Raw genomic sequence first — 27,657 nt, forward strand, 5'->3', positions numbered from 1 at the left:
CTCCAGCCTGTCTGCAGCTGAAAGGGGAAACCAAGAATGATTCAGAAGCCAAATGAAGCTACATCGTTGAATTTAAGACTTTGTCCTTCGAGTTTGCTAAATATTTTTTTGTATAATCTTTTCTCCATTATTCCCCTACATGAAAATAAAATAATTTGTGAATTGAAACAGCTGGTTGCAGCAGACGCTTTTGGAAAAGGTTCTCCCACCAGAGAGGAAGTGGAAAAAGCCATGCATTTCGAAAGAGGGTTTGTCATTGACATAGTGAATCAGTCAGTCAGGGGCCCAGCAGGAAACATAATTCACATGAGAGGGCTCAAATGAAGAGAATGAAGATAGGGAATGGATGGATGGTTTGCAGAAGCTTGGGCAGTTTCAGGCAGCAAGGGATGGAGAAGCAAAGGAAACAAGGGCCTATCACTCCTGGAGCCCGAGGAGCAAAGACAGCTTGTTACACTAACCCAGGGAGAGGCCAGGACCATGGAGGCATGGCCCCCATGGATACTGAGTGTTGAGTTGGTTACAGCTTTTTCCCAAGAGGCAGTGCTGAGGCAGAGAGGGAACAGGGCAGAACTGCCCCACCTCTCCCTTCTCCTCCTTTCTGGCTTAGCAAGGGAGGCTGAGTGCTGCAGTCTGCAGGGGTTGTCTTCTGGAAGCAGAGCAAGGAAGGTAGGCAGGCACGCAGAGCTAGAATCTAGGGGGAATGGACAGGAGTAGGTGCAGAGTAACCAGCACACCTTCATTCCTGGGATGTGGCAGGAGGATGTACTCAAGTTTAACAGTAGGAAATAATTGACCTGTCTGCTCTTTATCTAAGGACTATTCAAATGGTCCATTCGATGTGTGAAAGGACATCTGATTGACTTTCTCAGACAGTCCTAGGCTAAAGCCTCTTTTAAATAATCAAGTTACATTTGCCAAATCTTTAAAAGCTCATTACAAAATTGTAAATTTACCAATCAGGATGGTTTTAAACCCTGAGACGGAAGCAAAGTCCGCTTATGTTAGAAAATTATTAAAGGTGGTACTAGACATGATTGTGGCTAAGCGGATTGAGTTAGACCGAGGCCAAAAGTTTAGGATTATTTACATCCTGCTTCTTTTTACATCCACCTTCGTTGTGGCCCCACTTCTCGTTGTCTTGGTTGGTGAAGAGCAGTGCATCTCCTTTGTGGGTTTTGTCTCCTTAGCCTGTTCTTCAGCCCTCCCCTGGCATACGCCTCTGAAAACAGACAAAATCCTAACCACACCTATTATCTCTTCCAACATTCTGAACTCAACTTTACATTTCACGTAAATTTAATCGACTCTTGGGAGATAACTATTCTTTGTTGAAGGGAAAAGATCTTTTTAGTTATAATTACTTGGAACATTAATTTGGTGGTGACAACAGAATTTTAAGTGGTTCCATTAGGGGCCATAGTCAGGACAAAGTTTGGATATAAATGTCTCTTACATGACATATTTTTGGAATAGTTAGTAAGGGACTGAAAGGGGCTAACAAATTGAACTCTATCCATCTGAGGGTTGAAATTACAGGATCTGAAGATGGATTGAACTTCACATACTTGACTCTTTTATCACAATTTAGAATAATTTGAGAAAGTGACATGTTTCCCCTGTTCAGTTGACAGAGCATATTTTCAGGGAATCCAAATAGACAAAGGTTTGTATTCAAAGGTGGGACCCCTTTCAAGCAATCAATTTTGATAGCATTCTCAATATAATATGGTAAATTAATTGTTAAATCAAGAAAATTAAGAGCATTTCATAGGCAGGGACAAAATTGCCTTCAAATGTTTTCTCCTTCTTTTCTTATTCTTCTAATAGTTTATAAATCCTCTTTCTCACCCCCTGCCCCAGTAACCCATACCTTTAGGTAATTATTCTTTAAAATTTGCATGCAAAATTCTCAGACTATGATGAAAATTTCCTTTTTGGCATTTTAAGAAATGCACATTTGTATCCATGTTCAAGCCCGCATTTATCAACTGTGCAGCCACTCAAATATTTGTTGAGCGAATGAATCAATTTCTTCTCCAAATACGTGCACGTTTCAGATACCCCCAGCTTGTAGACCTCACTGATTTAACTCTCATGTTCATTGATGGGGTGCACTACAATCTATTCCTTTCAGCAGGAACAATTCCCGAGAGTTACATCCTTTGGAGACATATGGAGCAGTGGAAAGCATGAGATAATCTGGATTCTAGTTCCAGCTCTGCCACTGGATAACCTTGCTCAAGTTATTTTAACTCTAGGTCTCAGTTTCCCTATCTGAAAAAACAAACAAACAAATAAACAAACAAATAGCAGTGATGACTATATTATCCTAGACTGGTTGTGGGGATCAACTAATATTGTGCATTTAAAGTCCAATAGAAGGGATCTATGGCAGGGGAGGGTTCAGTAGGTATTAGTTCCTTCCCTTCCTTTTGGAACGTTATGTGCCGGGATTATCTGTTTTAACTGGTAGCTCTTCAGTGAGTAACTCTCTTTCTTTATGGCCCATAGCTTAGCAATGACACTGAGGTTACTGGTTCACCGTCTTTCTTCCTCAAAAGACTTAACTCCACAAGAATAGAAACTGGATTTATCTGACTTGTCATTGTATCCTCAGTGCCTTACACAGCAGGTACTTAATGAATATGTATTGAATGTATTTTGTCGTTACAGAATCACAGGATTCCAGAGCTAGCAAGGATCTTAGTGGTTACCTTGTCAAACCTCTCATTTTAAATTCGGGAAAACTGAGACCTAGAGAACTAAGGGACTTCTCAAAAGTCACTTACATGGAGCAGGTTAATGCCATGCTTAGTGCTCCTTCCACTAGACCACACGTTTTGATGATGATGAAGAAGAAAATCATGCAGAGAATTGTAAGGGTTGGGCTGCAGCTCACATCTTGTAAACAGGCCCACACTGTCCACCTCAGCCTTTCCCAGCGCATTTGGGATAAAAATCAACTCTGCTCATGGATATCAGGTTTATCAAGAATCTCATTAAAGTTATTCTGTTTAGAACCATCTTCCTTCATTCACAGATGAGAGCGATCATCATCAAGAGGTCTTAATACCACTCCCCAGCCATGGGAGTAAGGGGGGAGAGAAGTGGGGGTGGTAAAGGGGGGGAGGAAACACTTTTAAGCTTTGCTCAGTTTTGCTCTCTGTGTGTGGCTCAGTTGAGAAAGAAAATATTGTCTTCAGCCCTCCCTCCATAATTACTTGATTTGGCATATGGCAATTATTCTTAAGTTAAATATAATCATTTATAGCTGATGTTTCATTTTTACCAGTTTCTATGTAGTGCAGATAGAAATGCACTGCAAAGCAAATAATGTAGATCACTCATTAGAGAAGGCAACCCTTGTTAAACGCTGGTCATATGACATCCAACTGTGTTCCTGACACCTCCCTTATTCCACTGAGAGCTCTGACAATGGGTCTTGGGAAAGGATGCCCCTTTGTATAATATACACCAGCATGTGTGCAGGTGTTTCCCCTTATGAGTCAGAAGCAGATGTCCGGTTAGGCAGAATGTATTACAGCTTGACATATGTCTGGTCCCACCTAACAGGAAAACTATGACCCATAACTTGTACTAATAAAATACCATCACTACAATTTTGACTGAGCCATGAAACTAACACTTTCACCCTTCATCACTGAGGGAGGCTAGATCCCACAAATGGGCTCAAAACAGGATAGTATGATTGACCTTCCATGCTGCCATTGATGTATTTTACGAGACAAATTTTGCGAGACAAATGACAATGAGATGCTCTACTTCAAATGTTCTTATTTGTAAAACATGAGCAGTAAAATTCATTAAGCAAATACTTAACATCTTTACTATGTGTTCAGCACCTAAAAGGCTCAGAAGAATGAATTTTTAGGCCAAGACCAAAGTATTTCACACTGATAGTCTGTTCAGGGACTCTAATGACAAGGCCATTTTCAAATAGTTCATACACAAATATATCCAACACCAACTGCTTACAGAAAGCAAAGTAAACGAGTTACCATCCTCAACATTTAGCTCCTTAATTTGGGGAACTAACTAAAAGAAAAAACGACAACAACTTTCCCAACAAGTGGTCAATCTATACTAACCAAAAACTACAATATTATGAACGGTTCGTAAGACACTTTTATTCTTTTAAGAACATGAATGGTATTCAAAATTGGCACAGAATTTTCATCCTTTTCATGTTATTTGGTATGATTTCCTGTGATTTCTCTCCCTAACTTCCCTCCCCTAAGATTTAATTTTGTGATTCTGGTAAAATACTATGTAATTTAAATTTTTATTTTATTTAGTTTTACATTTATAAATGGCATAAATAATCGGCACATTTCTTTTTAGTCAAATTCTGGAGGATAAGTTCAGCATCACTTTATAATCTCATACTATCTGTTTGTAGCTTTTAAATCTTGCCCCCAAATAACTGTTGTGATCCAGATAGTTATTCTGTTATAAAGTGCTCATAAAAGTGAAGGTAAAGTACACAAACTGAAGTGAAAAGAAAATGACTGCGAATGAGATGACAATGCCTGAGTACTACAAATCTAGTCTGTGCAACTGCCATTTTAATGAAAACAAAATAATACACATTTATGAAAGGAAACGGATGGGGGAAGGCTGAGAATGTTTGATTTAAAGTAATTCTGTTATCTGTCATTTGAGGGGGGAAAATTGTGCCGATGTTAAAACAATACTCTAGTTACAGATGTTTCCAGACCCCTTCCCTGATCCAAGGAAACAAAATACCATTCAGCAACAAGCCCAGATTTAGAGATGGGGCTTGTTCCAATATAAACATTTCTTAGCTAGACCTTCTCCATGAAAGTGCATAGTCAATTTTTCCATATACAGTGGGAAAGACAAAGCTTTTAGCTTAAAAGGCATTCTCATTCGCAGTGCAGAGCTCCTGGAATGAATCGCTTAGGAACACCATGGTTCACTATTGATGTCGCTCCAAATGCAGATTTGTTCATCAGAATTTTAAGAGAGAATTATGTCCGAATGTACACATGCTACAAATAGAATACTCAGTGCTCTTTTGGCTTTTAGTGTCTGTAATGGTCACATATTCGTTCTGTTTCTCTCTTTCACATACCACTGTTTACCCCAGGGCCCCGATTAGTGTGGCACAAAGCAGGCATTCAACAAATAACTGAGGGATGCATAAATTACCTTTTTGAGCACCTATTATACTGGAGGCACTTGGCCAGGCAATCTGGGGAATCAGAAGATGAATTATGAACACTGCTGGCCTCCAAGAGTTTAGTGGGGACATTTAAGGTGTATCTGTAGCTTACCATACAGTATGTGGTAGAAAGTGCTAAAAATCATAACATAATAAGAGAGGCACAGAGAAATGCAGAGAGAGTAAAGAATAGATTACTTTTAACATGGGTGAGTCAAGAATGGCCTTTTGGAGGAGGTGGCATTTGTGCACGATTTTCTGGAAGGAGGAAAGCTGAAGCTGAAAGACTGGAAAGCATAGGGTATTTTTTTAATCACTCATAAGGTAGAGCAGTTCAAACTTACATTCCTTCTATTGTTTAATTGCTCAGAGCAGGCATTCTGCACTCCTGATTGTCTACTTTAATAAAGGCCCTAGATGGACCTACTTTTTTCCTACTTGCTGGGACCTTCTTTGGAAGGATAGTTTAATATCAGCAACTAAACTTGTGTGACATTTTCAGCAACCTTCTGGCTTGCAGTATACTCACAAGAAGATACCACTCTCTCTGCACACATTATAGATAATATTGGAAACATGCCCTAATCCCTGAAATAAGTCTATTGACAAGGCCCTAATCCCTGAAATAAGTTTAATGACAATTAATTGTGGTCACCAGGATTCATGAGTGACTCCCATGTGGCTTAAAAGTCAGGAATTTTGGAATCAACAATAATTTCTAAGTTATAATTTGTGCATAGGGAGAATGTCATTCAAATATAAAAAGATAATATTTTAATTTTATTTTCTTTTATTCTGTTATGTAATACATTTTACCCAAAGTGAAATCAGCAAAAGAATGGTGGTGGAAATCTTGGTTTTGTGGCTCTCTGAGAAACTATGGATTAATGTAACTGATTTAAATTGGTTTAATTGATTTAAATTAATTTAATTAATTTAAAGTAAGAAACTGGTGCACTTGGTTTTCAACACTCTATTTTCAATAGCCCGGTCATTGAGCAGCTAAAATGGGGGGGGGAACCCCAAAAACAAAAAACTGGCCTCATTTAAAGCTTCAACTATTTCATTCCCTCCTCCCCTTTTAAAATGAAATTGTAAATTTCTTAGATGATTTGAACTAAGCTCAAAGGAAATCCATGCTGACTCATGACTTTGAGGAGAAAGCACATTTTCTAGATGAACATGACCTTGTTAGCAGATTAAAAAAGAAGAGATTGTAATCAAAGGAAATCAAAACAGTTTAGGTAATCTGAGATGAAGATATATGATGTCTTAAAACTATAAAAAGGATCCAACACGTGTTAGGTTTCAAAATAACCAAGTGGAAGAGCAGACAAAAAAAGTTGTTCTACAGAAAAAACCAAAATGCTTATTTCCACCGAACATTTTGATATATTGAAGGTCTAAAAACACATGCCATAGGAAAAATGCGCTTCGTCTGCCAAAATAATCACAAATACTCTGAGACGTGAAAGAGCCCAGCCCTTTAATAAAACCCAGAGACTTTAAGCACGGTACAAAGAGTATTATCCTTCCCTCATAGAGATTATTACTCTGATTTTACAAAGCTATTTATATCACCTTACATACCGTACTACTCTCACCATAGTGCGGCTCCTCCTCACATCAGGGATAAGAGGAGAGAACAAAGGGTGATGGTGCCCGCCATTTTGAAAGTGAATCACTGAGTGGGCAGCAGGTTAGAGATCCCTGCCTTGCAAAGATCTTCCTATTTTGCTGATCACATGGGAGCTACCCTACTCCCTGAAATCTTTCTTATTTCTTATTCTCTATTAGACTCAGGGCACATCTAAGCAGATGTTATTCATGGGGCAGTTTCTGGATTTTACCAACTGTAGTTTTGCTGAGCATTGGCAGATTTTCTTTGAGAAAGAGGTATTATTATATATATCTTGCTGTTAGAAAAGTTGGGTGACTTGGCTTTGAAATCAGCAGTGAAAAAGCTCCACAAATAAAATGGAGCTGCTGAAAAAGAATTGTTATAAGGCTGGTTGGGAAGGTTTCAGTGGGGTAAGATGGCCAGAGCAGACCACTTCGGTGCTATCACCTATTTCATTTTCTTCATTAATTTCTCATGTTGCAATTGCTTTGCTACATGATAGAAAAGTTTCTTGAAGTCACGTGGAAACCTGAAAGAGGACTGTGTGTAGGGTGAATAGCAGACATGACGTGGTAGGGGAATTTTTAAAATTAGTTCAATTGTTTTAAAACAAAAGTGTCATTGTTCATTTTTGAAACAGATCTTTTTTCTTCCTTCCTTTTAAGATCCAGGGTGTGTTGTTTATTTTTATATGACCATCAGAAAACTCTAGCCAGAAATTCTAAGGTCTTATTGCACTTGAAAGCTTTCTTTCTAAGTATAGGTGCTGAGAGTATAGTTTTAGGGGTCAATAGCCATATGGAGCCAAAACAAAAACTCTTGAAATGAAAGAAAAGGTATGAATGATATGGCTATTAAGTTAAGTTCAAAATTGGGATAAACATAGTTAGCAAAAGGCCAAGAGAATTTCTAATAGTTTAGTAGTTAAATTACTTAGGACTCAGGCACAGATGGTGACATAAGACATAATAAGAAGGCAAACGTGGATATGCTCTTGTCTGATCCAGCATATTTAATGTCCCAACCCACAGATCACCACGTGTTCCTCTTCCCTATTATGTCTTCTGGTGATGGCATCCATGCTATGATGCAGTAAGGTAAGAGTATTGCTCCAAGAGCCAGGAAACTTGGTTCTGGTTCCAGTTCTAAAAAACCTTCTTTGGGACCTTGAGGAAGTGACTACATTTCCAGATCTGGTTTCTTCCTTTTTCAATAACATTAGTGGTACGATGATTTCTAGACTCTTCCCATACTAACATTCTAGAATTCTATAAAACTTCCTGCTATCTCAATAAGTTTACATGCTATGAGACATTGGGCAAATTATTTAACATCTCCATGTTTTAATAAATTATATTAATAACCACCTGGTTTGTAAAATAGTTGTGAGGAATAAAGGTGGACATAGGTAGGATCACACTTTGTAAACCACGGAAGCTTTGTAAGTATTAACATTATTTTTCAACTGAGTTAGTAGTCGTTGGAAATTTCAATATTTGGCAGTTGTGAATTAACATTTGTCCAATATCAATAGCTGTTTAAAAGCTGAATGCTTCAAGCTATGGGTTGAGAGATAAAAGAAGCTTTCCTAATCCATCAAAACATCAGTTTTCCCATGGTGTTTTGCATATATGTCATAAAACCAAATAAAACAAGCTTCAACTTGCCTTCATGATACTGTGAAATGCTTAAGGTGTCACTTTTTTTATTCAAATGAAAAAGTAAAGATAAAATACCACTTTTAATATTCATTTTTTCCCTTTTAATAGATATAACATTCATACTGGAAGCGTTTTGGCCTTTGGCGATAAAGGACCACAGATAGGTGTAATACTATGTTGAGGGAGGGGAGAGAAAGACTAGGAACTATCTTTTTAGCTCAGGGTGCATGTAAGAAACTGTAGTTTAGGTTTTAGGATAAGATAATTTTATGGTGATGGAGTAATTGATTAAGAAAAAATAAGAACTGAGCAAACACTTGACTATTTCCATGAGGACTAAAAGATACCAATTGTCTGGTCTACTCACTACTATCCTATCCTCCTTCCAAAATTCCTTTGTTGTTTTGCTCAGCACTTCCAGCTAATAACTGAGACAAAAGTGGAATTTCCGAATTTCCTAGGAAAGGGCCAAAAATATCGTCAGACAGGGAACAGGAAGCACAGAAATATCTCTCAGGAGAGCACCAATTGTTTAGTGATAGCTATCTCATGTTTGGAGCTGCTGCCGGAGCCGTCAGTACCATTCATCTACTGGCCCTCAGGCAGGTGTGTGTACTCCTGGGAAAATGCCTCGGAGGCACTGATTTGAACAAGATGTTGAGTAACGTTTTGGAGCCCTGTCATGACTTAGAATGTCAACTCGGGATCTCCCAGCATAATAGTTCTCAAACATTTTACAGCAGAGAAATCTTTCCCCCCAGTGACATCTCATGAGAAATTCATCTATAAAACAAATAAAAAAGAGATGCTCTGGTTGAAAAGCAGAGCCCCAACTTCATGCTGCTCAGTCTCCCTCACTCAAGTTCTACTCAAGGCATTTCCATGAAGCCTCAGCTTGAAAGCTACTGACTTAGTAGGTCTCCTGTTGAAAGGTCTCTGAAGAGATTTCCCCCCCCATGATGTAATACATTTCTACAAACACCAGCAGCACCTTTGACTTCCCATCATCCTTGTTGTCCAAACATATGGCAAGTCATCTTGATAGAATCTGTGAAATGACTCCAGTTTCTGTTCTCTCCTTTCCAGACCATGGCCACCATCCAAATCCAGGCCTCTCTGTCTCTCCTGTACAATTTAAGCTGAGAAGACTGGATGAGTAAAGACAAAAGACAGGATTTCTCCTAGAAATGCACAGTCTCAAGTGGTAGGACTGGATAACAGGGAGCCATTGAAGATTTTAGAACAGAAAAGAAACTCAATGAGAATTGTGTTTCATCAGCATTAATCTGAAAACAGGCTATTGGATGGATTGGACGGTAGGCAGCAGAGAGCCGGAATCAGAATAACCTATGTCGTGCATTGGTAATTGTCCTCAATCTTAAACAGTCAACTCAGATGCCACATCTCCCATGAAGTGAAATGTGAACTTCCCATCCGAGTGAACTTCCCTTGTAAACCCTCTGAAAGTTTTTATAACATATCAATTTAATTGTTTTACACTATTAGTGTACTTGTTTTACCTCTTTGACTGTGTTTTATTCATATTTGTAGAATACATGGCACTTGCTTTAAAAAAGGTAGTAAAATAGGAGAATTTTTAAAATAAGAGACTATATTGATACTGATCAGTCAAGTGTTCCAGGGACCTATTTTCCATATTTCAAAATATCTAATTAAAATTAATTGTGACATACTCATAAAAAAGTGTACAACAGAAATGGAATGCTAAATTTTTGTGTTTGTTTTTGCTTTGCCTGAAGTTAACACAGAGTGATAACACTGATTATATTATTTTACCAGAAGCTCTCTTTTGCAGTTATAAATTACGTTGCCTCATTCAAAACAGAGTAATTACTTAACACATTTTACTTGGTAGGTGTTATGGACTCACTTATGCTCCCCCTACCCAATTCATAAGTTGAAGCTTTAATGCCCAGTGTTACTGTATTTGGAGACAGGGCCTATAAGGAGGTAACGAACGCTAAGTGACGTCATAAGGGTAACACTTATTCTCATAGAACTGGTGTCTTTATAAAAGAAACACCAGAGAGCTCTCTCCCTTTCTACACATGCACAGAAGAAAGACCATGTGACAACTCAGAGAGAAGATGGCTGTCTATAAGCCAGGAAGAGCGCACTTAACAGAAATCAACCCTGAGAGCACCTTGATCTTTGACTTTTAACCTCCAGAACTTAGAAAATAAATTTCTGTTGTTTTAGCCTCCTAGCTTGTGGCATTTTGTTATGGCTGGCCAAGCAAACTAACAGTAGGCAAAATACTGGAAAACATGAGGCTTGAGGAATAGGAGAAATATTAGGGATTATTGGGCATGAAAACTTGGGGGACCACTACTGTAATACATTAACCCATCCACAATTCATAATGGGCTTTACAAGTGACTACAACTACCACTGCCAATCTCCAGCCAGGAGGAAGAGACTACCTGGGTCTCATCCACATGGAATTGTCCGTGGCTTGTGTGGTGCCTCTTGGCACTTGGCCCTTACTCATTATGCACCCATTGAATAAATCACTTATTACCAATGCACGACATAGGTACCTTGACACGTTGCTTGGAGATTTCTAAGAAAGGAGTTAAGAGCCTATGTTTCTTTTAGGTCTGATAAACCCTTTAAACTGTGTCTAAATCTTCACTAAGTTTTCCTATGACTGACATACTTTGTCTAATCATTACCCCTGAGATCCTGCTTTTACTACATTCAAGTTTTTCCCTTATCCTTTTATCAAGTTCTTTTAAGTAGTAGATCCCTAGAGCAAACTCAGGATTCCACTGACATGACTAATGCTTAGCACTAAATTAAATGTTCTTTACAGACTCCATTACTAAGACTACTCTGGTGTTCCTGGGTCATACTGAAGACCCTTGTTAGCTGAGCTGTTCTAAGGCACTCTGACATTGAAAACCATAGATGATAGAGAATCATTATAAGACAAAGATTCAGAACTGGGAGACAAAAAAAAAAAAAAAGAACTGGGAGCCAGATTTTCTGAACCATGACCTTGGGTAAGGTATTCAACGTCTATATGACTCAGTTTCCTCGTCTATAAAATGGTGCTAACAGAAGTGCCTTCCTCATCATGTTATAAGGAATAATTGAAAAAACAATATACATACAGTTCTTAGGACAATTCCTAGGATATAGCAAGTGCTGATTGAGGGCTTAGGAATTAAAGCTAAAAGGATCTTGAAAATCAGTCCAGTTAGCTATCCTGAGTGGGCTCAAGGACAGCTGTCCTTTAAGACTGTTATAAAATGTCAAGGGCCCCCCTCAGGGCTGAGGCTGCATCAAGGACGCCTAGAGTCAGGAGGAGCCACACACCTTGACTTCAGAGCACATTCCTGTGGATCTTAATCCATCTAGAAACGTAACAGTTTGAGGACAAGCCTGTGCAATCTTCATTGTGCGGAACTAGCTCCTCCACATCTCTTAACGTTATCTTTCTATTCTAGGACACAGACCTCACTCCTCACTCCCTGAAGATACATAATCCTGAATTAGAAAGACTTCCTTGTTAGCAAGAGAAACATTACGCAATCCTGCTCTTTTCTGAACAGTCTGAGCAGCACCTATTTTCAAGCAGATTCCACATAATAAATTCTTCCCCTGCCTCCCCTCCCCTCAAGGACACAGAGTGTCCAGACATCCTACTTCTAAGCTATGGGTGCTGGGAAGTAGGTGGAAGTAGCAAAGCTTCCCTACCATTTAGTGTTTTCCTTAAAAAATGCTTCCTGAGCACGTACTATGAGCAGGCCAGGAAGTGACATCACCTTCTCGGCTCCTTCAGATGCCTTGAAGCAGCAGTTTGCCTTGAAGCTTTTCATTTTTTTATTTTTCATTCTAAAGTGTAACTTTTCAGGCCAGGGATGAGTACCTAGGTAGGCCTGTGAGACCCCTCACTAGCCTCCCATAGCCATGATTTGGTTTTATATTTTAGGCCTCCCTGTAATTACAGTATATCAAACAAGCTTCCCTTTTCTGCAATCTCATTTTCCCTTAAGTTCATTAAAATTCAAGCCCAGTTGCATTTTAGAGGCTAGTGTTTCTCATACTTTAATGTACATATGAACAACCTGGGGACCTGATGAATGCAGATTCTGATTCGGGCATGGACCCTGAGCGTCTGCATCTCTAACACATGCCCTGTGGTGCTGATGCCGCCATCCTTGGGACACACATGGAGTCACCATTATTTAGACCCCCTTCCAGATAGCTAGTAACAATCAGAGTGTTCACACACCAGGGCAGGTGCCTTCACACCCTGACAATTCTGGCTTCCAAAAGGTCCTTGAAAATATTTGCTTCCAAATGTTGCGTTCTGCCCAATCTAGAGCAGATGATCAAATTAGGCTTCCACTTCACCTTCTCATGAAGACTCACCTGACAACTGTATTGTGTATACTATAATGCACTGATTTTAGTTGATGTTTATAATGAATCAATAATGAAGGCTTTCCCTTCCTTTTGCACTGACTGAAAATGCATTCTTCTATCTGGACCTTCTAACACATACCACTTAGCTCTTATGAGACACATGGACATGAGCCTCCTGTCAGTAGCTCTCCATGTCCTTCACCTCTTCCATTGTCATCCTTCCTGTTTCTCTGGGTGGAACTTCATGATTAGGGCCATCCTGAAGGGTCCTGATAAGGCAAGTGGCAGCACCTGAACTCCTGGTGTGGGAGACCACTGGCATTCATTGGGCACACTTAGGTATCTGCAGCTCATGCTGTCTGGGAAGCCTCTGTGGTGTGTCACCTTGGAAAGGCTCATGTTTATGGCTGGGTCAGTGCTGTGACCTGCAAACCACCTCCAGCCCTGCACCTGGAGTTGTGAGCAAGCAGGAAAAAGGACTCCATTAAAGTGTCATCACCCCACCCCCTCCACCAGATCAGGACCCTGTGTTTTCCTCAGGCTCTGGACTCCTACATCTTCAGGTTCTAACTGGGACAGCAGCTGTGCCTCTGAATGATTCTGTTCCTTAAGCCAGCATCCCTTTAATTAGTATAAATTTTGATCTATTTATTAGACAATTATAGAACTTTTACTAGAAGTAGCCTTCTTTTTTTTTTTTTTTTTTTTGTCATTTGTTTGTTCTTTTTAGTCTGTAGAATTTGAGGACCTGGGAGGTAAAGGGACTTGCCAAGATTACTTTAACCAACCGGTAAAGGTGGTCTAGTTGTCAGTGGCACAGCCAAGAACCAGAATAGTTAGTTCCAGACTCACAGTCCACTGCTTGTCCCTCTTCATTCAATTCTATGAGACTCTCCTACTGATAAACCAACTTAAGGATAAATAGAAACAATAAAGAGTAAAGTCAATAATAGCACATTAGAAGGATACAATTTTCTCTTAAAAAACTATATATGTGTGTATATATGTATATACATATATACATATGTACATATATACATATACATATACATATATATACTTGTGTGTGTGTTCTAAAGCTCAGGATGATTAAGTCCATTGAAACAATTTGAAAGAACATAAGGCTGGAAGTCAGAACACTCTGTTCCTGGCATTGCTTGCTAACAAGTTTTGTGTCCCTGAGTGAAGGACATCAACCCCCTCCTGAGACTCTGTTTCCTCACCTACAAAATGAGAAGGTTGAATCTCTAAAATCCCTTTCTAGATCCAACATTCTATAATCCCTTTCATTTTACAGTTCACACTTGAAGTTATCATAGAGTTATACATCCAATAATAACCATCTGCTGGCTCTGCATTCACACAGGTCCCTTTTATGCTGAATTCTGTGCTTCAGCAGAGGCTTCAGGGCTTGTCTCTTATGAATGGAATTTCAGGGTGTCTACTGGCATTGATAATGACAGACAACAATTCCAAGGGAACAAAGCAGAATGAGGCAATTATTCACACACCGCAAAGAAACACTGGCCCATCTCCAGGCATTCAGACTCTGTTCAACCTCCAAACAACAGGCATTTAACACCACACCTGTGACCTGGAGATTGACAAAACCACTGATGACGGAAACACTGTGCTGTTCCCAGGACTCATGTCATATCAGCAGGAAGGGAGGTTCCACTTAGGACTCTCTTAGCTTGTCAAATTGTATCACTGGTGGTCAAGGGGAAACATGCACATGGTGGCTTTGAAGCTTGAAAGGCACGGTGGAATAACTCTGCCATGCAAGAAGAGGTCAGTCACAATTTTCAGCTCAAGACCCTGAATATGTGCTCTGGCTCTTGCCATGATTCTAGATGGTTCTACAGCCCTAGCATCCCATGGTATGAGGCTCGCTAGACATTTCTCTTGCCTTCTGCCATGTCTATTTTCTGCAATCCTTTGGGCTGATATTTGGCTTCACAGAGCTGCTTGGTTCAGTATGCCACTCTGCAGTTCATTTTGTAAATAGACAAACAGTATATTGCATGTAACAGTCACGACTGAGGTGAGTCTTAGTGAAAACATTTTTAATCTCCTTGATTTCCTTTAAAGTAATCATGGCACTCTATCTCATGGAGGGCATAATTTCAAAATAAATATTAATACACAAAATCGGCCCTATGCTCAAGGGTCCTTTTCGCTATGGTATACAACATGGTTTACTGGTCTAGTCTGCAAGAGACTTGTGCTAATGCAGCTGTTAACGTCATGGGGTTTCTCCAGCTCATCAGCTCTCATGCAATCATAAATGTAGATACTTCACTCCATTATGGGAAACACACTCTAACTTCCACCAAATTATAACACACAAACTAAGAATGTCTTGGAAGTGAAAAGAGGATCATATTATTCAAAGCACATCTGACCACCCCTCCGTTTTTTTTTTTTTTTAAACAGGATTTGTTTCTTTATGTATTTTTTTTTCTTTATGCAGGATTTGGGCTTGTATATGGACATTTTCCCACTACCATTCAGCCTTGGAATGCTGTTTTCCCCAAGTTTCTCATGATAAAAAGACTCAGATTCAGAGTCGAACTGCTGGCAGCTGAATTTCATTAAGACTTTGATGGGAAACTTAAGTTGGAATTACAAACATCTGTGGTTAAACTTCCCTTTAGTAAACCATTTCCCAGAATTTAACTTTACCACACTAGGAGCAAAAAAGAGAAACAGTTGAAAAAAAAAAAAAAGAATGCTGCTCTTTGGCAAATGCTGGAGTAGATATTTAAATATTCTTCTATGTGGAAGAACTAGCAGATGTACTTGTTTTAGAAAAAACAAATAAGTAATTCTATGGAAATGCTAAGTTTTGGAACTCAAAGCGTGTACTGGCAATCTGATTTTAATGATTTCTAATTGATCAAATGTCTTCAAATTATGCCTCACCATCATTATACTTACATGGTTACTGTGAGCATGGAAAAACCCTACAGGAGAGGAGTGTTTTGGGCATTATATACGTCAAGAAACTGACAAGTCAGGTTTGAAAATTTAATTGTGAGGAAAAAAACAGTTATAGTTTTTGTCATATCAAAGATGCTGTTTTTGTTTGTTTAGCTTTTTGGGGATTTAGAAAAACTCATTTCTCTTAAATGCTGAGGTCATCCTATTGCTGGAGAAAGGCTATGTTTAGGGATACAATGATTACATACCATTAGGGATATGATGATTATAAAAAATAAACTACAGTCTCCTTCTTCTCCAATGTTGGATAATCAGCAAATTTATAAGCACATTTGGAAGTAATTGAATTTATAAAATAAGTAAAAATTTGGATAAAATAGACTGACATTACAAATCGTAACTACCATGTTTCCCCCAAAATAAGACCGGGTCTTATGTTAACTTTTGCTCCAAAAGATGCATTAGGGCTTATGTTCAGGGGATGGCATACCGAAAAATCATGCTGGGGCTTATTTTCCGGTTAGGTCTTATTTTCGGGCAAACACGGTAGCAGACAGACAAAAACAATGGAAGAAAAAGGGAGAGGAAGGAAGGAAAGAAGAGAAAGAACTGAGGGCAGATTTTGAGATAGGCAGCTTATATATACATTATTTTCACTTAAGTTTCACAACAATCTTGCAAGGCAAATTCATTTCTGTTCAGTTTACAGTCAAACAAATGGAGCTTCTGAAAGATGAACAAATTTGCCCAAAGTCAAACAGCTAGAAAGCAGTAGAGCTGGATTCATGGCACATCTGTCTGGCTAGATGCCCACATCGTGCCTTTGAAGAAAGACGAATTTCAAATGTTGTAAAGCAGAGACTGCAAATAAATAGCTCTTGGGCCAAATCGGGCCATCAGATATACTGTCCAAAGGGTATTTTAAAAAAATCAAGTCAGCAATTTCACTTAAGAATCCAGATTCTGTCTTCTCATGAAAAAAAAGAAGACCTGGCAACATGGAGAGGTGGCTGTCCTTCTGGAAGACGCAGCCCTTCCTCTCCTGTTGTTTTGGCCCCATCACTCACAGGGTGTGTTCCTTTCATTGCCCAGTTAGTTTTTGCTTGGGCTTTATATGAATCTGAGTTTTCAAACTTTCTCTGTGCCAAGTGATCAACAATTCCACTTCTAGGTATATACCCAAAAGAACTAAAAGCAGGGACTCCAACAGCTATGTGTACACAGCTGTTCAGAGCAGCACGACTTATAGTAGCCAAAAGATGGAAATAACGCAAATGTCCATTGACAGGTGACTGGATAAACAAAATGTGATGTATACAGACAAATATTATTCATCCTTAAAAAGAAATGACATTTGGACACATGCTAAAACATGGATGAATCTTAAAGACAGTATGCTAAGTGAAATAAGGCACAAAAAGACAAATATTGTAGATTCCACCTATATGAGGTATCTAGCGGAGTCAAATTCATAGAAACAGAAAGTGGACTGGTGGTTGCCAGGACCTGAGAGAATGCAGTAATGGGAAGTTATTATTTAATGGGTATTGAATTTCCCATTGGGAAGATGAAAAAGATTGGGAGATAGAAGGTGGTGATGGCTGCATAACAATGAATATACCTAATGCCACTTAAAAATGGTTAAAATCGTAAATTTTATGTTTCACCATAATTAAAAAAAAATCCTTTTAGTTAAGTCAGAGAACTCTGGAATTGCAGCAAATGGTATTCTTTATTTTCCAGCAATTTTTAAATATATTCTGTAAGACACTCCATGTATTTGCTATCAGTGGTTCTGTTTTGAATTCTCTATTTATTAGTTTAAATCAGGAGCTTCTGATGTAGACCGTAACATCATGTAGGGGAAACACACTAGAACATGGTTATAAAAGGGAGATAGGATACAAGAAAACACTATAGTTAAAAAAAATAAATAAATAAAAATAAAGAATTCTATCAGGGAGACCCAGTGATAGGCTGGAAAAAGAGAATGGAATTTGAAGACTTTGGGCAAGGTGATTACCACCTCCATCAATTTGCTCATCTGTAAAATAGGTATAATTTTCACTACTGAGTATTAAATAAGATGATACATGTAGGTTCATGAGACATAATGGAAGTCAGTAAATGTTAATTATTTTCTCTTCTATTTGTGTAGTAGTTTAAAAAGTAATTAATAGACTGGGCAGGAAGGGAAGCTATCTCAATTCTTTGGTAATCCTAAGATTTTATGCAACTCATCTAGCAAGCGTTGCATGGCATTTTATATATCTTCATTTTACTTAATTCCCAAAACTGACAAAAATTATGCCTATAGATATTTCTATTTATCTAGCTACTTTTTTCTAGATACTCCTGCACAGTTGAATTACTTTCACAAACTCCTTCGTGGCTATGCCACTTACCAGGTAGTGTGCTGGGTCAAATGCTTTGTGCCTCAGTTTCCAGGTTTGCAAAATGAAAAAATAACTATATCCTATTGAGTTGTCATGAGGGGTTAAGGAAATTACTCATGGAAAGTGCTTAGATCAGTGTCTGGCATGTGATAAATACTCAATGAGTGTTAAGCTTTAAGTCAAGCTATTATTATTACTACTACCACTACTATATTCCGGTCCTTCTAAAATAATGTTTCCAGGAAACTTCTTTGATGTTTGGTGAGTAGGTGAGTGTGCCCTACTGGTCTGGCTCAAGAGTAATATTTTTTCCACATTATCCCTATGGCACTTAGTTTATAGCTACTCTTAGAGAACATTGATTCATTCTGATTTATGTATACATTTTTCTTTCTTAGATTGCTTAGATGTCTTGATGGTAGGGATGTGACTCTGCCTACTTTCTGTCCCTCCTGGCACCTACTTTATTGCTTTGTATGTGGTAAGGCTCCAAACCCGCTCATTGGATGAATATTAAGTGAATGAAATAATGACTGCATGCATGGGTTCAGATGACCTAATTACTCTGTTGAACAGCAGTATAGAATGACGACCCAGGCCAGTGACTGGAGGTCTTAGTGTGACTCTACAGGGTGTTTTTTCAAAGTCAGGGGCCAAGATAAGGAAAGGAAAGCAGATAGTGGAAGAGATACATAAACTGTCTTTCAATAAACATGCTGCAGTCCTTTAAGTGGCCGGGAGCCTAACTATGTGCCGGAGCGTGGAATCGCATGTCAACAGTAAAAAGAATCTACAGGAAACATCCCTCAGAGCTAGTCTAGCTCATAGTGCTTTTTCTAAGCAAGTGCGAGTGTCCAGTGGGGGTGGGGTGGGAGGTGGGTACATTGGCTCATTTGGCTCGTGGGGCACTGATTTTCTCGGACGCAAGCCAACAACAATAATACTAGCAACACCCAGTCAGGTTACCAGGAGATACATTCCAGGGAATTTTTCTCAGGGAAGTTTGGTCAATATTGTCAATTATGTCCTTTATTTTCTCAATTACCCACCAGAGGCAGTAACAGCACTGTGGCCCTCCACCTCCTGCCACAACCTTGCCCTTCCAGCTGAGTCCCCCCACTCTCCTTCTGAGCCTTGGTGTGGCTTCTTTCCAGCCCTGCAGGGTCAACTTCTAACCTAGTGTTGTTCTTGACCTTGTTTAACTCCTGCTTCTTTTTGTTGGGCCAGAATGTAACTCCTCCCAAGGACACTCTGATACCTTCTCCTTGGGGACTGTTCCCACCTGCATCGCTGCACCCCCTCCAGTTCTTTTATACATACATACGGTCAAGACGACTTTTATCTCCCTTTACTTGCTGTAGTGATCATGACAATATAAAGACTTTCCTTAAATGTGAAGTATCATAAGACTGAATATACTTTTTGAAACGGCCCAGTCTCCCCTTTACCCACCCCCACCAACGGAGAATCACTGCTCTCACCACAAACTCAGCAAGAACGGACTCATTACATTGCTCGTATAAAAGCAGAAGGTGGGAACATCCTCCCAGTAAGTACAGAGTTACCCAGGGGTGCTCCTCCTTTAAAATTCTCTGTATCCCGACAGGACCCGGGGCGTGTTTTAGAAGGAAAGGAGGGGCCTTCCTTCTTGGTCAGCCAGTGCTCTCCAACCTTTTATTCAGTGTGTATTTCATATATTTGTTCCCCTAACTCACACTGTGCCCCAGAGTGTGCTGGAGTCCATGTCACAGACTGAGGACCCAGGGATGCGGAGGATACAAGCCCTGCTATTGAGGAGCTTGCTAGCCTTAGCAAGGCCTTCAGCCAAGCGCCTCCCACTGCTGCATGCTTGCCTTAATACTTCCCTTCCTTCCCTTTGAAGGAGAATTGAAGACTAACCATTCATATAAATCCAATGCAAATACAGTGAATGTATTTTTAGAATAGCCTCCCATCCACATCTCCAGCCTCCCATGAATAACGTATTATATGTATCTGTGTTTTCTTTCTCTCTATACAGCTATAAATACAATCCCCTGAACCAATTCACTAGAGTGGTTGTACTATGTTGTTAAATCTCCAGAATGTATTTGGTTTAAGGCCTCCTTACTGGCTATAAAGAGCATGGGAAACCCAAAGGTGGGGACACTGGGACCGCTGTGGGACTGAAGGCTAACTGGAGACATTATGTGAAACTATGCAGTGGGAACATAATTATCCCAATCCTACCCTTTTCTACATCATATACTTTGACCCTGCTGGAATGACTAATAGCTTCTTTCTGTTTCTCTAAACCAAAGGCCTCAATTCGCATTCTGAACCTATGAGACTCTGACAGTATTGTAAATTTAACCCACTATAGGACATTCTTTCTAGCTGGAAGGATATAGACAAACAAAGATAGAGCAATAGTAAGTAAAAAAAAAAAAATAGCACCATGAAAATGAAGTTCTGAGAAATATCCCTAAATGAGGAAATTTATTTTGATCTAATCATCCATGTATTTTATAATAATAACAAGTTAGGATGTATAAAGCATTTGTACTGTGTCAGGCATTGTGTTAAACACTCTATGTTTTCTCTAATTTCATTACAATAACTGACCGAAATATGAAGTCATCATGATAACTTCTCTAAGCCCCAGTTTATCTGCAACCTGTGCAGCTGTAATTTGCCCAAGGTAAAGGGCAGGTAAGTTGAAATGTGCACTTGGGATCGTCAGTCTGCAGTCTGCAAGTAAACACTTCGCTCTGCTGCCTTCCTATTATTTCACTGAATATATGAGTATATAAGAAATTTCTCAGGGTCTTCACAATACATTCAAAACTTCCTGAAACTAATTATTTTCTTACATTTTGTGGGGTAACAGTTACAGTAAATTGTGTGTGCCTATTTCTTTAGAATTAGCAGATAAAAATACAGGGTGCCCAGATAAATTTGAATTTCAGATAAGCAATGAATACTTTTTTAGTTTAAATATGTTTCATGCAATATTTGAGACACAACCAAAACTTTGTTTGTTATTTCTCTGAAATTCAAATGTCATTGAGCATCTTGTATTTTTTCTGGCAACACTACCCTAAGTCAAGCACTTCTTTCAGGGAATTTCCATACTCAGAACAACAGGTGGACATCAGGGTTCTCGGTGTGGAGTCTCTCCCGGGCCCCATGTCTGAATGCAAAGGTGACCAGAAGCCTTGGCCCTTTTCTCATAGAGGTTACATTTTGCACCACAGTGGGAAGTTGGTATGCTCTGGCCCTACCCATCCTCCCCCCTTTTTGCTGTGTGGGGAGGCTTACTCCTAGAAAGGGTCATCTTCATGCACTTTATTTTGTCAGGAATATTTAATAACTATAGTTACACTAACAATTAGTAGAATTAATAGCCATAATCCAGACTTCCATGCTATTAGAAATGGTGTCAATCCACATAACTGCTTTGGTTCTATAGTTGCTATAACCACAGCTATAAGAGGTGTGTGTGTGTGTGTGTGTGTGTGTGTGTGTGTGTGCTGTTAGGTTAATTGCTCCTTCCTTTCCCATGAACTTAGGTGACTGCATTTCCCTCCTACTTAGCATCTCCCACGGCCAGGACACTCTCCTGTCTGTCTCGCCTCAGGAGCTCTTAAATCACTTACTTTGGGTTCATCCTCTTTTACCCAGTTTCTACTCTTTTTTTATGCTTGCAACGTAAAAGCTACTGTAAGGTATTCAAACAGCAGCTCTTATAATAAATGTCATCAGTATATCCCAATCATTTTTACTTCTGGAATGGGGCTTGATTTTCATTGGATTATAATTCTTGTTTATGGACTATAATGGCTCTTGTCTGTCTATTTAAGGTACCTGTTCTGCAGTTTCCTAAGAGCTTCTTTAGTGCCCCATCACCCTTCCCCACCCCCTCACCCTCCCCTGTTAGAGAGGTCCGCCTATTTAATTTGTGACAAAAGGACTGGTCCTTCAGTATTGTTCCCACTGTCCTACCATCACAGAGGAACAGGAAACCAGTGACAGGGCACAAGCATTAAGTGCTATGGCTTGACAAAAATGACTCTACTGAGACGTACAAGTGGCAGATAGTCATAGATGTGCCACTGGAGCCCCAGGTGACAGTCTAGCAGACTGACTCAGAGCCCGGAGGCACTTTTGCCAGTTTGAACAGTAACATGTTCCAAAGCCTCAACTCTCAACTCACACAACATCTACATCCAACTTACAAAGTAAAACTATTTCAAGTTTCTGAACTGACATGATCCAGGTGAAACGCAAGGTGGATGGGGGGAGGGAAAGAAGAGGGGAGAGAAAGGGACAAGAGTGTGACACACACAGCCTGCGGGGTCCAGGTGCCCCAGCAGGGTGACAATGGCAGGGACACGGTACCTCTGCAGTAGGTGGCAGCCTTCTGGGAGCCACGCGGGGCTCGCTGGTCTCAGGCGGGTCTTGTCTGCCAACCGCTGAGCTTCCTTCAATGTCAAAAGGAAAAGTGTCGTTGTCCCCGGACGTCACACGGGAGCAGGCAGCGCTCCAGAGGAGCCACAGAGGCAGGACAGAGCACCAGGCTGAGCTCAAAGCCATCTCTCCGCTGACATCCAGCAGGGCTCTTCCAGGGGCTCGGCAACTGTTTTTCCTCCTCCGGGCCCCCTGCCGTGGTGCGGCGGTGCCTCGCTTACTTTACCTTCTCTGCGTCTGCAGTATCCAGATGTAGGAACTCAAAGCAGCCCAAGGAGCAACTTAGTGAAAAAAGGGAGAGTGAAAGAATAAGTGAGAATCTCTCTCTCTCCTCTCTCCTCTCTCTCTCTCCCTCTCCCTCCCTCCTCTCGGTTTGCCTCTTCCTCCCTCCCTCCCCCACTCCTCTCTCTCCTCCCCAGAGGCTCTGGCTGAAGAACATACAGATGCATGGAGCTTAAAGCTGAGCATCAAAAGGCAGACTGAATTGGGCGAGCCCCACCAACACCAGTCACCTCCTGTCCCTGGCACTCGGGACTGAGGGCTGTGCTGTCCTGGCTTCCTTCCCACACTCGTTCACACCACTCCCTTTTTACCTTCCAGTTCCAGGCCCTCCCACTCGAAGCTGGCCTTTCAGACACCAAGGTCAGGCTTTCCCTTGAGGCCGCCCCTCCCCCTCTCAGTTTGGAGCCCCTCCAAGGAACCCAGATGAGTATTCAGCTTTTGTGATTGCCTGCTCACATCTCTTATTTATTTAGCCAAGGTGCCAGATGTCTTATCTATATAGATCTTTTACGTGGCCCCTGCTAGTTTGCAGGAAAGTGGGTGGAAAAGGGATTCCCGGGGCAGGAGCCAGAGGTAGATGATCTCAGATGGCAGAGGGGAAGGAGAAACCCACTTTCTTGAGCAAGGTTTCTCATTTTTTTAGAGATGAATTGCTGCACACTTTGTGCTAATATCTTCTCTTGAGACAGACTGGCTACCCGTCTTCCTCCTGACAATCCTCAACCAGAGGGTTTGGGAGAATATCTTTCACTGCAGTGCTGGAAAAATTACTTCATTACTCAAATGCATGAACTTTTATTTACAAAGAACATCTTGTTTTCGTCCTAAAGAAGTGCTTTGTAAGGGGCGGGGAACAAGGCTTGCAGTGTATGAGCCTGTCAAATATACTGCCCACAGCCCCGACCCCTTCCTCTTGGCCTGTAATCTCATGCCTATTACATCTGTCTGAGACCTGTAACCTCCCCAAGACTTTGGGGAGAAATTGGGCTACAGTTATGCCAGGGTACCCCTGTGGATGGATGGGTCAGTGGCCACTACAGCTGATACGTACCTTTGCTTACATGGGCTTCATAATGGAGTTTTAAACATTCCCACAAGACTGAAACATGGCTTAAAAAAGATTCAATGAAACAACCATAAAATAGCCCCCAAGTGAGTGTCTAGGTGTTTGAAATCACCCACAATTATGCAACAAAACATTCTCTTAAAAACTAATCGTTAGCTCTATCTAAGGATAAATGAATATTTTGTACCAATCATATGTCAGATACTTTGCATGTGTTATTTGTAAGCCTCACAGAATTCCTACAAAATAAGACCACTCCTTTTTACAGAAGAAGAAAGGGAAGTTCCGAGAGACTAGGACGTTAGCCCAACGTCACACAGCTGGGAGGAAGCTAAGTTAAGGTTTGAACACGGGCCTCACCGATTCCCAAACTATCTTTCACATTTATACTACTTGAAGCTCATGAAACAAAGGCCATGAATTCAGAGGGAGGAGAGATGGCACTCCCATTTTTTAGTACCTTCCATGTGACCCCAAATTTGCATAAATTACCTCATTTAATTTCATCTTCACTGTAACCCCATGATATAGGTATTGTTATACACGTTTGGTAAGTGGTAAAAGTATTACTAGCCCCAGGTACATTTAATGCTAAGGTCACTAGTCTTAAATGATAAAATGGAATGATACAAAAGTGCAAAAGCTGGAAGAGCAAAATGTTTTCATATATCCTAAATGTTTATAATGTTTTCGTTTTAAGATATAAAAATAATATTGCAATGAACCAGTAGGCTAAATTATGATCATTTTATTCCATATGGTTAGTTCACTAAATTAAGTTAAAGAACTTAAAAATATATATTTGTCTGTGTCAATGTAAGAAATGTCGAAACCTGTAGAGAATTTTCATGAGTTTTTTTGAGCCATATTGACAATTGCTTGGAAGCCAAATATCAATGGACTGAGAAAATGCTGCGGAGAATGGCAGTTTTGCTGCTTATTTTATACATTAGAATCAAAGGAGGAGACATAGAAGGATTACATGAGATCCATTGGTAGTAGATTAAGGGGATGGAGAAAGCAAAGTGGGGAAATCTCTGGGACTGGATAAAAAGTAGATCAGAGAGATACATACTTCTTTTACATTGGTGGGTACAGGATTGTTAATAATTAACATTTACTGCAAGTAGAGATGGTTTTCGAGGAACAAGATAACCATAAGGGTGCTGGGGTCTAACCTCTCCTATGATAGGTGTCCCCCGAGGGGCTCTGGAAAAAAGGAGATTACTCAGGCATTTCAAAGGTATGTTATCTTAGATGCAAAAAGACAATGTGTCTAGATGGACACATTTAAGGTTATGATTGACCTTTGTCAAGGAAACTACAGGCCTAGGATGTGACTACCCGCCATGACCCGCTTTTAGTTAGGAATTTTTGTGTTCAGACCGTCTTACGAGGTTACTTTTAGTCTCTGAGTTTGTAAGGCTCACAATGGTGGCCTGAACTTGTCAAGTTTAGTATATCACTCCTTTTTCATCGTCAGTTGGTTCTTTGAGAAACTTATGTTGGGAGACAAGATGGCCAGACTCTGAAAAGGGAAAATGATGCTCAGTTATCCTGTCCCACTCTCCCTTTAAAAGAACTTTAAGTAATCATAATGATAACAACAATAATCAATGTATACATCATATTCTGACTTCAGATACAGACCTCTTCAGTACACAAAAACTGTTCACGCTGTTCACATTTGTTTTCTGAAAGATTAGGTCTTGTTCCTTGTTAACTGTCAATTAATCACACTTTTTTATTTGACCCAGGGCCTCCTCGCCCTGCTTATCAGGTGGTGTTCAGGTTTTATGAGGGCAGTGTGGGTAGGAATGCATTTGTCCAACGCCTATGGACTTTTTAATTTCGATTAAATGTACGCTTCCAACTCTTGCTCCTCATCTTCTTTCTGTAGATGTTCTACAGAAATTCTGGGACCTTGACACATAACTTAGTCTCTCTGAATGTCAGTTTCCTCATCTGTAAAATGGTAATAATGAGACCTTGTTCACTGAGTTATTATGAATAGTAAATGAAATAGTATAAATAAAGCTTTAATAAGTGTTGACATATAGTCATCACTCAATATATACTATTTATATTGTATTTTAATGTCTTAAAAAAGAATAGAATGACTATTTTTAAACAGGAAAAATAGCCATGTTTACTTATTCTGTAACTTGGGTAACCTTCCATTTGCTGAGAATAGCTATTCATATTTTTGGCTGATACGTGGGCCTTCTCTGTGTTAACTATGAATGAGGCAGTCAGGGATCATAGAGTAATAAGGCAGGCAAGTGAGGAAAGAGCATGGCTGACTATTTTACAGCAAAGGGCCACCCACAGACCATCAAAGGCCTGAATGTAGCAGGATTTTATTGCTAAACTACAACTGGGGACTGTCTCCAGTGTGGCTGCTTTCTTATCACGACCCTCCCTCTCTCTCTCTGTCCTGAGATTGGGACGCGGCAAGTACTTTCATGTGCATTAACTCCTTTGGGACTCCCACGTACCCCAGGATCAAAGGAGTCTGCTCCATCACCCCCAATGCACAGAAGAGAGCACCGACGTTCAGAGAAGCTACGAGGTTTAGGCCAGGACACTAAGCCAGTTCATACAGTACGAGGGCCCCAAATCTTCCGACTCCCAGAACAATGCCTTCCCGACTAGACCAACCTATTTTTAGATTTGGAAGCAGCGGATCTGGTGGTTTGGAGGTTTTATCAAAAGAAGGCTCAAGAATTCCCTTCTGTGTCCCCCGGGGCAGTTATCAGCAGGTAAATATCAGGGCTGCCCATTTCTTCAGCACTTGGCTGTGAGGCCTGTCCACAGCATCCAGGGACCTAGTGAGGGTGTTATTAATGCACCCCTTGTGTCCTTCTGTAAATAGAAAGTCACGTCAGATGCTATTTTGGATGTTTAGGTGCTAATCTTGGACATAATTAGACAGGATTGTTGAGGGGACTGTGTACTAGTGACAACAATTTTGTGATGAGATTGGTCAGAGAAGCAAGCAGGAGCTATCCCCTGCTACGAGGTCTCTGACTGCTCACCAAGTGGCAGGAAGGCGAGGTGGAAGACGGCGGCTCCTTTTCTGCTCACACTCCTCTCCTCTCAGGCTGAGCTTCTCTGTGAACGACTCGGGCAGACATTCAGGCTGCCTGAGGAGGAGCAGCGGCAAGGGTGCTAGGTGAGGATGGGGGCCTCCTAAAAGTCCTTCTTCCTGCCATTAGTTTTCTCAAGCTTTTGTTCAGGATGTGGATAGTATGTAGCTATCTACGCTTCCTCTCCTGACTATGACACTTGTCACAGCTCCATTTGGCTTTTAGCATGTGCTCCCTGCTTCCTTTCCATCCATCCATCCATCCATCCATCCATCCATCCATCCATCCACTTATTTATTTAATCAGCTCTTATTGAGCACAGTATAACTGGTGAGATGCTGAGGGTAAAATGATAAAATCACAATCCTAACTCTCAAGTGGTTAAGAGTCTGGTGGGACAGGCCATAAATAGACTCTCTACCGAATGCAAAGTGATTAACAGGAGTTCAAAGGGAAAGTGCAGACATGCTGCTAATAAAATGTACAGAACAAGCCCTTTACCCAGACTCAGTTACAGGGAGTCAGGGAAAGCTCCGAAAGAAGGGG

The 27,657-nt window shown here is 40.3% G+C and overlaps 1 protein-coding gene across 4 annotated transcripts in view; it reads right to left on the reverse strand.

Moving 5' to 3' along the window:
* The window catches only part of LAMA4 (laminin subunit alpha 4), a 129,135-nt gene extending 105,858 nt beyond the window's left edge, over positions 1 to 23,277 (reverse strand). The window contains exons 1-2 of one of the 4 annotated variants that reach the window (XM_019735050.2): positions 23,116 to 23,227; positions 22,606 to 22,955 (exon numbers count right to left, since the gene is read on the reverse strand). In XM_019735050.2, coding sequence (XP_019590609.2) covers positions 22,606 to 22,800 — 195 coding nt within the window. In that variant the 5' untranslated portion in view covers positions 22,801 to 22,955; positions 23,116 to 23,227. Of the gene's footprint in view, positions 1 to 22,605; positions 22,956 to 23,115 lie in introns of those variants that run through there. The other 3 variants (XM_019735053.2, XM_074333455.1, XM_019735054.2) reach the window with 3 other exon arrangements.
* Between the last annotated feature and the right edge of the window lie 4,380 nt (positions 23,278 to 27,657).

Source organism: Rhinolophus sinicus, linkage group LG05 (genome assembly GCF_036562045.2).
Source record: "Rhinolophus sinicus isolate RSC01 linkage group LG05, ASM3656204v1, whole genome shotgun sequence".
NCBI lineage: Eukaryota > Metazoa > Chordata > Mammalia > Chiroptera > Rhinolophidae > Rhinolophus > Rhinolophus sinicus.